The sequence below is a fragment of the Cladophialophora immunda genome (assembly GCF_000835495.1).
Source record: "Cladophialophora immunda strain CBS 83496 unplaced genomic scaffold supercont1.4, whole genome shotgun sequence".
In the NCBI taxonomy this organism is placed as follows: domain Eukaryota; kingdom Fungi; phylum Ascomycota; class Eurotiomycetes; order Chaetothyriales; family Herpotrichiellaceae; genus Cladophialophora; species Cladophialophora immunda.
The window spans coordinates 2,335,144-2,347,291 of NW_015622544.1; the positions used below are offsets into that span (position 1 = coordinate 2,335,144).

The 12,148-nt window shown below is 52.1% G+C and overlaps 1 protein-coding gene across 1 annotated transcript; it reads left to right on the plus strand.

Moving 5' to 3' along the window:
• Positions 1 to 6,810: 6,810 nt before the first annotated feature.
• PV07_07202 (uncharacterized protein) lies at positions 6,811 to 7,074 on the plus strand (the record flags this gene model as incomplete). Its single annotated transcript, XM_016394265.1, has 1 exon — positions 6,811 to 7,074. The coding sequence occupies one exon, from the start codon at positions 6,811 to 6,813 to the stop codon at positions 7,072 to 7,074; it is 264 nt and encodes an 87-aa protein (XP_016247684.1).
• Positions 7,075 to 12,148: the final 5,074 nt, after the last annotated feature.

Consider the following 12,148-nt stretch of genomic DNA (forward strand, 5'->3'; position numbering starts at 1 on the left):
TCTGGCGTCGGCGACTTGCACTTCGGACCATTTCCCGGTGAACCTGGCGTTGGGCGCCAGGAAGTCGGACCAGATGGACGTCCATAGTCTCGTGTAGCTGATCATGCCTTCTATATAGTCGAGCTTCGCGTCGTCGATTTCGGACTCGCCACATATCCGGAGAGTGTCCTCCACATTGACGTCCGCGGGGCGCAGGAGATAAGGAGCGCCGCATTTGTAGTGTACCCGCTTCTCCAGGAAGTACAGAACCCACCACAAACACCTGTTTGAGACGATGTCGTCTGGCTCTGGTCTCCAGCGGTTCTTATCGTTCAGGCCGATGCTCAACGCCCCTTGCAGTGCTCGAATGGTGTGTATTGCGGCCGTGCGGAGCCTCTCAGCTTCCATCATACTGCCAGCAGCCATCACATGGTAGACGACAAGCCCGACAGAGTCTCCAACCATGTCTTCGAATGTCTCCATTAGCCGTTTGCCCAGGAGAAACCAGTATTGGCCGGTATTTGGATCGATCGAGCTGTTGGTTGGCATGACAGTCTCGGCATTGGAGAGGATATTGCAGAGGATCGCGAAAGTGGTACAATGTTGCTCGGGGATGTGTATCGTCACTCGGCGCTCGCCGTATGAAACCGAATGCAGGGCTATGGCGATTCGTTTCTTCAGTTTGGAGTGGCGGAAGAAGGGAACCCAATCGCCAAATTCGCGGAGATAAAGATCGATTTGACGGCGCAGGTGCGCAGGCGAAGGTAAGGTCAGCGTAAACCTCTTGCCGCTGTTCAGAAAGCTCGAGTCCCTCACTAGGGAGTCCGGAAGGATAGTGCCTCTGATCGTGCTGATCTTATTTGCAATAGCATCCGGGCTCGCCCACAAGTTTGAGGGATTGAATGTGTCTGTGCAAGGCGAGCACGATGCGAATTTGTCCTCGTCTGGGGGTAACGTCGTTTGGTCCTCCAACGGGTAGAGATAGTCCGACTGCGGTTGAGCATCATTCATCGCGGGATCGGATCGATATTGTTGCAAGGAGTCGTTCTCCTAGACTTCTAAGAGCAAGGACGACATGGGCAATGGTATATTGACCTACATTGTTGGCTTTGGAGAGAAGATCAACGTCGCGACGAAGCCTTCGTATCTCTTCTTTGAGAGCTGCATTGTCTTCCTTCTGGGGCGCCATCGTCTGATGAGTCCCTGTGAAGAGGGTCTGTCGTGCCAGAGTGTCGCTATTCGACACGGTTAAGGCCGGGCTTCCATCCAGAGAATGGTGATGTGAGAGTGCTTACGAGGCCCTGGGTTTCAACCTCGGACGCTTTGGTGCGACATGTTGGTCTGTGTCGTTTTCCGTCGACTTGCACTCGACGTCACGGGCGCGACAGCTGGGACAAGGTCGATCTTCGGTGCACTAATCTTGCGGTCAGCATACGGAGGCATGAAAGAAAGCTGCAGAGAGGTCTACCTTGGTCTTTCGCCTTTGACATTCAACGCTAGTAAAATTGATCGAGGTTAGACGAGCTAGGCCCTTACCAAAAACCCCGTTCCGGCTTACCAGGCTCTGGACGCATATGGCCGGCGCTTGGCACTCGAATGTGGCATTTGAGAGGTCTGCAAGTCTGACATTGTCCGTTGTTTGCTGCTTGTGATGGAAAGGGCACTTTAAGGCCGTCAAATTGCAAAGAGGGAGGGAATGTACCTGGGGTTTTAAGGGGTCAAGAAATCCGGGGGGATTGCGGGGTCAAGATCGAGAGACCCTCGGCTAGGCCCCTTGTGACCTTCCAACTTCAATGGATGCAGAAGTCTAGCTTGAAGATCATAAGTCTACTCATGGCTGAAGCCTAGAACGCGTGTTATTGGGTATATCATATTCCTAGTAAGTAGAAGAGAGGAGAGAAGCGGGGGTGAGCAAGGTTCAATGCACCCAGGAACCCGTGCCATCGGCTTCGCTACTCATCAATCATCTCTCTTGCGGATACAGTGCTCTATAGGTCCTCAAAAAGCGGGTTATAAATGGTGGTGACTGTCAGCATTTGCTTTGCTCAGCCTGATATCTATGTGCTACTTTCTGACAGCCTGCTCCTCTCCTGGCGCCAGCAACGACTTTAGACCACCCGTCATCAACCACTTTGACCCTTCATTGCTGAAGGGGAGACCTGGTCGATAGAAGATTTCCTTTCCACTGCATTCCGCGACTTCGCCAGTTACACCACGATCTTCCACGAATCCAAGCACAGCTTTGACGATCGTCGCCGCCGGGGTGATATACTGTTCTGGTACCCTCTTGACCAAATCCGGATTCACCAGTCCTGTAGCAACGAGAGCTGGGCAAATGGAATTAACCGTAATGCGCTCGCCACGCCTTTGGAGTCTGTAGGCTAGTGACCGAGTGAGTCCAATGACCTATTCCGTCTCAGTCAGCTTACAACCTTCCAAAGTCGGACGTGAAAGGCATCGACCCACCCCATGTTTCGACGCTCCGTAGACTGAAACACCGGGAGCGGCGTAGATGCCCGCGATACTGCTAGTCATCACGAGGCTCCCTTCCTTGGACTCGTTTTTACGGAAGAAGTGAAGAGCTAGATAGCTGGTATACACGACTCCCCGGAGGCAGACGTCCATAACCAACGTATCTGGTTCCGGGGGTGCACCGTCGTCCCGTTCCTCCGCCGGTTCAATGATGTCCGTCCGGTCAGAGATTCCCTGGTAGTTTCCAATGTCAGCCAAGATGTCCGAGTACAGGTGCTTAGCAGGGATTGTACAGCGTTGGCAAACACTAGCAATATATCAGCGAGGCCTCTACAACGGGAGATAGGCAACCCACCAAGGTCGAGCCTGTTCCATCGTCTCCAAGTCGCCGTAAATGCCTGAGCTTGTTCTTCATAACTGGTCACATTTGCTTCAAGGAACATGACCTGGGCGCCCAATCGTTTTGCTACCTGTTCTCCGGCGCTGCCATCTTTGTCTACGATGGTAACCCCCCATCCTCGATCGACAAGGCTCTCGACAACTGCCAGACCCATTCCGGAAGCTAGAAGGAATCTCCACAGTTAGCGGGTGCCTGTGCAAAAGTCGGCTTTCGAAGAACTCGTGACCCGTACGCACTCACCGCCACCAGTTACCAAAGCAACTCGAGATGTCGGCATTATCGAAAGCGTGATCTCACAACTTGGATTCTGCGGCTTGAAAGTCTTGCCAAGAACAGACTCCTGAAAGATGTGCAAAGGAAAAGCGTCATGTGGCAGATGGCACTCATATTGTTAGAGAAGATGCGCTGGATGAGATACGGCGGCGCTGCAAACTTGCTTGGTATGATCACGAATCAAACGTGACGCCCTGCAAGCTTCCGAAAGAAAATTGGCCTATGAACAGACTCCGGAGGATAACTCGTGCCGATCACCTAGGCTACATTGTTTATTGGGCGCGGAAAGGACAAGTTCTATATCGGACCATCGGAACGCCCTTGTAAGATAGCACTACCGAGGTGTCAGGACGTAAGAATCGTACCTCGATGGGGATGACACGAGTGGTATAGTCGTATGAATTTCACCTCAGAGGAGTTCTTGGTCCAAATGCGTAGGATTAAGTTATCATACCATCGACTCCTTGTGTCCTCCCATTCGATACACAATCTGATTTGGATTTTGTTGTATTCGACGATATCTTCCACATTCCACATCTATCACCGCGATGTCTGACTACTTGAGTAATATACATGTTACTCCCGCAATGGCTATCGTCGCCGGTACAGGAACTGGTTTGGTGAGATCCTTGACTCAAACTCGTGATATGCCACTTAACGAGTTGCCAGGTTCGGCACATGGTCTACAATCGATATGAGCCGACAATACGGTAGGGGCATACCGTTCTCTCACAAGACCAATGCTTTCCAGGCTTGAATGATAACGTCGTATCGGGATAGGAGTTTCACCCGCGACCTTCTGGGGACGATGGCTATCTTCACCGTGTTTGCCATTCTAGGCTCTCAAAGCTCCAAGTCAAGCGTGGTTACGATCCTCACTTTTCCACTTGTTGAACTCGGTGCACTGGGGTAGGTTGAAGGTCGAAATTCCCATGGGTCTGCAGTTGGTGATGGTTGGCTCCAGACTCAGTATTTCGCTATATCGCCTTTTCTTCCATCCGCTAAGGCGATTCCCGGGGCCATGGTCCGCGAAATTAACAAAATGGACCGGTGCATATTGGGCCTCGACCGGCAAGCTCCACGAAATCATTCCAGCGCTTCATGACAAGGTGCCGAGCCCCCTACCCCTTGCGTCGATGGCTTGAGCCTGCTAACTGATGACTCTTTTCGACAGTACGGTGACATAGTCCGGATTGGGCCGAATGAGTTGTCCTTCGGAGACGTCAATTCTATCAAATACTTACATGGGCCTCAAGGCTCCAGGCTACCCAAAGGACCGTATCATGACGGATCCGTCTATGGCTCTTCGGGGGTCGCCATGCCGAATACTCGCGATTGGCACGACCACAAAGTCCGCCGGCGCATGTGGGATCACGGTTTCACCCAAAACCAGCTCAAGTCTTATGAACCCCGTGTGATAGCGCTTCTGGATGTTCTCTGTGGTCGATTGAAAGAGTTCGATGGTAGGTGATGAGCCAATTTCGACCGGAAATGGACTCACAGACGCACAGGACAAGTCATCGATCTGGGATCCTGGCTCGACTACGTCACGTTTGACGTGATGGGTGACTTGGCTTTCAGCAAATCGTTCGGCCTCCTCAATGACGGTACCTTGTCCACACCCCGCCACGGCACCCTTCGATCTCAAACATTGACGTTGGTGCAGATGGGCCGCGCTACTATTCAAAGGCTATCAGAAGTGGCCTCCGACTTAGAAACATTATCTCGAATGTCCCATGGATGTCTCCGGTCGCCTATCTCCTACCGATGAATAAAGACTTCAAGGAATACGCCGGGCGATTCAAGGCACTGTCCAAGCAATCCTACAAGGAGAGGCGGGCTAAAGGCACTGAGCCAAACGACATCTTCACACATATCCTTGCTGGAAATAAGGACGGAGTGTGAGTCTTCACACCAAGCTGCACGGCTCCGATCGTGCTGACTCCTCACCGACAGTAAAACGAAAGAACGTGATGTCGAAGCAGACGCCCCTATTTTGATCATCGCCGGAAGCGATACGAGCTCAATCACCTCGACGTATGTTGGCAGTCTGTACATCATTTTTGATCTGCTCACAGTCCATGCAGATTGATTTTCTACTTTATTACTCGGGACAGCTTGGTTTATTCGAGGCTCCGGGATGAAGTTGACAATACTTTGAAAGGAAAGACCGTTGCTTCGAGCTTGCTAAGTACGAGACTATCCCAGGCGCAGCAGTTTCTGTGAATACTAACGACTGATAGCACCCGAGAAGTGCCCCTATCTGAACGGAGTTATCTATGAGGCACTCCGTATCTGGCCACCTGGGCCCAACAATCAACAACGTCGTACTCTGGATCGCGTATGGCACGAGGTTGACGGGTTGATGATTCCTCCCCAGACACAGGCAAGTTGAACAGATACATTTATTGCCGTTCGGAGACAGTATAATAACAAGGGTCTCCTAGGTGGGAACACATGTCTTGACGGTGCAAAGAAGTCCCAAGAACTTCACCAACCCGCTGGAATTCGTCCCAGAGCGATGGGACGACACGCACCGCGATCCGACCTGGAAGCACAATCCCCAGGCGTGGATACCGTTCCAGACTGGGGCTTATGCCTGTGCAGGGAAGCAACTTGCGTTGAGTGAGTTACGGCTTCTCGTTGCCGCGATTGTACAGAACTTCGACGTCATCATGCCCGACGACTTTGACCACGAGGCCTTCGAGGACAGCATCAAGAGTTTCCAGTCATTGATTATGGGCCCGCTTCCGCTGCTTGTCAAATCGCGTGCCGCAGTTGGGGAGAAATGAATGAATCTCACAAGCAAGACTGAACAATCTATCGGGATCATCGAGTCTAAATTGCCTGCTCAATCTAGCATCCACAGTGTTCTGAGTAAACGGTGCTCAGGCGAAGGAAACAAGAGATAGGAGAAGTCAGACTGCAAGAATCTCGAAGGATGTTCACTATAGATAACACAAAACGTATCTCTTCATATTGAGCACGTTTCTTCACACATTCGGATCCCAGCAACCTTTGGTTTTAGGCTGGTCCACCATGCCTCTCTGCGTCCATGTCTGCCTGCCGCCACCTCTCAAAATTTTGATTCTATAGCCTGAGCATGTCTTTTCACATGGCATGGACATTGGAGAGGTTGGACAGTGGACTACATGAGAACATCATCCGGCACGAGTCAAGGCTGATTGTACTCGGTATTTCATCCAGAGCGCCAGCCTGTTACGTATCATGTCTGATCGTGCAAGGCTGACGCCCTATTCTAATTAAGCGGCGGCGGTCCGTGCCGGAAACAAATAGCTTTCGGAATGAATCCCCGCATCGGAACGACATGCCCTCTCTGATTGGCTTATATTTCCGGGCCTCGGCACTGAGGGACGGGTAGCATTTCATTGCTGCAGACGCCGAGCATGGCACACTGTGGGTTAGACGGCGTCACCATCTCTTTTGTGCTTGAGATGTGATTCTGGGCGGAAGAACCAGTCCCTTGCAGTCGAGCAGCGAGATTTTGGCAGATGGTCTAATCAGCTGTATCTGGCAGAGCTTGAATGAAAGGGTCAAGGAGGTATATAACGCAATTCGGAGCCCCCAAGATCCAGTCTCGCATTGACTCGCCTCTGCACTGATGTCTGTCAGTCACAGAGCCAACAGCTCCTGTCTCGCCAATAAAGACGATTCTAGAATCCATCATGGGCGAGCCCGCCGCAGGCTGTAATACATTGAATTTAGCAGTGGACCAAAAGATTGGTGTAAATCGAAGCCTCGAGTCACGGAGCTGTGCCGAAGCGCAATACATCGTCTCTCGGGATCACGTCCACAAGAAACGTCCAATCCGTATTATCTGTATCGGTGTGGGTATCGCAGGAATTGCGGCCGCAAATAAGTATAAGCGACGACTCAGTGAGGTCGTGTTCAAGATTGACGAGAAGAGCCACGAGGTGGGTGGTACCTAGCTAGAGATTCAATATCCCAGATGTCCTTGCGATATACCTGCGCACGGCGATACCTAGTCCTGGGAAGGAAATTCCGAGTGTTCACGATTGTTTGTTTCTTGGCCCCAACCCTTCATCTCCTGCGACGCAACAGGTTTTCTTGTCTCGGATATGGCCGAACGCTGCGAGAAGAGCTTGGAGAAGGCACCGCGGAGCATCTGACAGAGGGAGGGGTCGTCGATACATGACCAATAAGCGTAGTGGAAAGCACCGGATCAGTGTCAATCGAACATGCCGGTAAGAAGTGGTGGGTTGCAAAGCCATGTAGGTACCATACGCATAGTACACAGCATAGACGGCGCGAAACTCCATCCCACAATTCAATTGATTGCCGTGGAGTTTCACCGACCGAAATAAAGTTCTCACTTGGCCCTCTCTGGTCTGCCCCTTACACCATCTGGAAAACCCTGAGGGTTGAATCTATCTATATATTGTAGACCCGGAAACGAACACCTCTCACAATCTTGAACCGAGGCTCTCAGCAACATTTCATCAGGTGGATGGCTCTGCCCGTGTATGCTTGCCATAAGTGCAGTAATATTGAAACAAATATGTCCAGACACTAAAATCATATTAGAATCCCCGGCCACCTCTCCCCTACTTCCTTGGGCATCTGCAGAAGGATCAGGTAACGCTCGCTCAAGAATGCAGCTTTTGAACGGGACCGCACTCGTGACCGGCGGTGGTATGGGACAATCCTTTGCGGCTCAGGTCGAGTAAGCACCACAGACTAACTTGCTCAGGTTCTGGGATAGGACGGGCTGTCGCACTGGCATGTGCCGCCAACGGATGTCGAGCGGTTGTAATTGCAGACGTCGACCACGACGCCCTTCAGGATGTCGAACGTGCCATTGTGGCCACATGCGAAAATGTCACGGTGCTTCCACTCCGAGTCGATATCAGCGAGCCGGACTCGGTGACCAGTATGGTCAGAAAGTCAACAGAGGCTTTTGGCAGGCTTGACTACGGTATGTATGACGTCCGTTCCCGGACCATATAACGAGACAAGATAATGTCACGACGGACATGTTGTTCACGCCTGAAGCTAATAGATGTTGAATCCAGCGTTCAATGTCGCAGGGGTAAGTGAGAATGCCATGGGGGTCAAAACTTCATATCTGGGTGCACTCCCATCCGGACTTGGGCTTTCTCGCTGACATCGGTTGGCCCGAAGATATCTGTCAAAGCTCGCGTCTCTGCCAGCAAGTATCCGATCGAGGAATACGACGACATCCAAGCTGTCAACGCACGAGGTCTTCTCCTTTGCGTGCAGGCGGAAATTCAAGCCATGGCGGAGCAGGAGCCCGCCGTCACGGTCAACACGCACAGTCCCGTCCGGGCACAGAGAGGGAGCATCGTCAACATCGCTTCAACGTGTTCTTTCTCCGTCATCCCAGAAATGCTTCCTTACGTCGTCTCCAAACATGCCGTGATTGGAATCACCAAAGCCGCGGGAATCGATCATGCAGCCGAGAGAATTCGGGTCAATGCCGTCTGCCCCGGGCTCGTGGAAACACCCATGATTGCCAGGAGAAGACAACAGCTATTGGATCGACAGATAGACAAATCCTCAGGCACTTCTCTTCTAGACGAGAGCAACCCCACTGGTACGTGGAAACCTGCGGACATGTACAGCACTCCTATGGGCCGGTTGGCACAGCCAGACGAAGTGGCCGACACATGCATCTTTCTTGCCAGTTCCATGGCGAGTCATATCACAGCGACCTCTGTCACCATAGACGGGGGCCGGTCTGCGTCTTATTGACCACCAATTGACACTCCTGTTGGCCTTTCTCCTCCAGCTGTGCTTTGTCCTCCCATCACGCTCGCTTCAGGCGTAAAAAAAAAGGGCATCTACAAATTTTCGTTTTCATAGACCTCCTTCTCGGCCTTTATCATGTCTTCCTGAGTCTCGACAATCAGGTCATCGCCAAACAGTCTCCCTATCTCCTCCAGGGGCTTCCCCTTCGTCTCCTTTGCGAGGAAAATGAAAAGAACAAGGAAGACTGTTCCACACGCCAAAAACGTAAGGTAGAATTTCCATCCGATTGTTGAAAATGCGTAAATCGAAGCCCTGTGCACGAGAATCTCAATAACAATTCCCTTTTTATCTCTCTCGCTTTGTAGAGATGAGGTGGCGGGGCCGCGGGGGTTGACTTACTCGACGTAGACCATGTCGATCAAATACAGCGTGGCAATTCCAATGGCAGACCCTCTCGCCCGGAGATGAGCTGGCCATATCTCACTGATGTAGGTGAATGCAGCTCCTTCGACAAGGGCGCCATAAGAAAACATGAAAAGCCAGAAGACGGCAACGATAGCGCGCTGCGCCGCCAAATTGGTCGTCCCGGCATATGTGGCGATCAAACCCGTGGCAATCGCGAGCAAGACGAGCTGCGCAATGATTCCCATCACCATCATCCTCACCCGGCCGATCTTGTCGATGAAAAATGATCCGATAAAGTTGTCCACCATGCCTGATGTTGCATACCCTGAGGTCAAGCAAAGCTGAGCAACCGGTCCGAACCCAATCGATTCGTAGATGACAGGCCCGTACACCACGATCACGACGTTGCCCGCGGACTAGCAAGAGGTTAACTTGGGGTGAACGAGATTGCCAGCCAAAGGTGTCATCACCTGTGCCATCAGCATTGTCATGATACAGAGCACCAGTCTCCACCGATATTGCTTCGCAGTCAGCATTTTCCACCAGGAGACCTCGTTGTTGCGTTCGAAGTCTATTTGGCGTGTGATCTGCTGCAGTTCCAGCCGCACAAAGTCATGCGATCTCGCATCACCGGCCCTGCAATGGAGTTTGTTGAGGACGACCCCTGCTTCCGAGTGCCGGCCCTTCATTACGAGCCACCGCGGTGACTCCGGGACGAAGAAAACGAAAACAAAGACCACCAGGGACGGAACGCAACACAGCGCAAAGGGGATTCGCCACTGGACACCGCCGGCCGGGACGAAGTAGAATGCAAGGCCAAGCCAGTTCGAAATGACATAGCCGAGACAATTGAGGATTCCGACCAAGGCTACCATCAGACCTCGGTGGTGTGGCGGTGCAAGCTCCGACAAGCTGAGGCAGCAAACAGTGATATATGCTCCTGAGGTCCAACCTGCCAGCGTTCTGAGCTCGGTCAGAGCCGAGTGTCGGCAACAGGAAGCCATAACGGGGCCATAACATGTACATACCTGAATACAAGCAACATTGCAATATGCACGCTCCCTGCGATTAAAGCGGAACACACCGTGGCTACGAAAGCCGTAACCAAAAGAGCTATTTTCCGTCCCCATCGATCCGCGATGTAGCTGGCATTAAAGGACCCAAAGAAGGCGCCGCCGAAATACACGCCGTTTATCGCGCCGATGAGGGCGGTGTCTTGAGAAGAAGCTGTGTCGAAGTGGAAATATTCGAGGAAGGTGGGCTGGCCCAGGGCGGTGCTCATGATGCCGGTCATCATGCCCGAGGCGGTGGCGCCGATGGCGATGACGGCGACGACGGCATAGTTGTATAGATAGAGCTTCTCCTGGGCGACCACGCCAGAGTGTTCAGCCGTCTCGGACAGCGCTGCCTTGGACATCCCGGCGACGGTGGTCAATTACTTCGGGCGACGAGGACAGGGGTTGGGAAAGGGTGGACCTCAAAGGGAGCCCACACAGCAGTTGACACCGGAGATCTCGAAGATTGAGTACATGTCTTCTCAAGAGCTCAGTCGCCTTGCCACCGCTACTCTTTAATGGTCCTAGAATTGCCGCTATAAGTTGTCGGAATGGTCATTTTCGGAATCCTCAAACGGGGCTCCGCATGGTTGTCTCCACGGGGGATTCCCCAGATTTTTCTCCATCCCGAAATGCACGCTGGAGGGAGGCAGTTCGAACCCAGAACCAGGGTTTCATCAATTGCCGTGTGCGAGATCCGACCATCTGAGGGTTCAACCGTAAGTATCTACCGTCCATTCTCTTGATGGGTTGAAATATATTTTCCTGTCCATGATTTTCGGGACCATGGGGGCGAAATGGATCAAGCTGTTCCGTCCGCTCTTCAGGCCCGAGAGCATATCTGGAGCAGGCTGCTCGCCGTCGGAAATGCCGCAAACGCATTCGAGGAGGTAGTTCTTACGCTAAAGGCCCAATCCAGTGATCTGGTTGTTTGGGATCATGACGCGGAGGGGTTTGTCGGACTTGTGTACCTCCGTGAGCGGTAATCTGGACCCTCTTTCAACTGTCAAGGCATGAGGCATGGACATCATAGCCAGTGGTGAGCGACAGGAGGGAGAATAACAAGCTGTCTCCGTCGGTGACTCCCTCCAAGCGGCCACTGCATCATCGAGATACGAATTAGTCCTCTATTCCGATTCTCTGTCGAGTCTGTTATCATATTTGTGTCCCTGAGAAACGGGGGTGCCCTGGGCATTGCATACTGAATGGAAATAAACACCTCGAGCCGAACGGGGACTTGTCTCAAAGACACTCACTGGAGTTCGCGCTGCTGATAGACTTTCCGGTAGCACATAGGTTGCTGAATGCCTCTTGAGTGAGCGACCGATAAAGTGCAGATGTTGGCGAAACATATGGACAAAATTTTTGAGGCAAAGGCGCTCGCCTGACGCACAAGACCATCCACGAGCTCCTTGATAAATGAGTACATTGTCGACATAATTCATGTTAGCTCTCCGTGCCAGCCATTCAACTTCATAAATAGGCCGTGCAAAGAGAAATCGCCAAAAAGAGCAGCTTGCTGCCTTCTCAGGACTCAGGAATCCGGCCAGAGCCACAAAGTCGCCATGCTCGACCCTTGAAGATACCTTAGGCCTCAAAGATATTACATACCTAGATTGGTTTCCGATCCCTCTTCTGGGGCAGAGTCGGCCTCGGTTATAGTCTACAGAGGGAACGCTGCATCATCCGCGAATTCGGTGTTCGTCAAGTTGAGACAAAGAGCTTGATTTTGATTGCTTCTGGGTGAGTCTACTGGCTACCCTGTTCCGCAGATTCTGCCGCCGACAGCAAACAGCCTTGCGAGAAACTACTT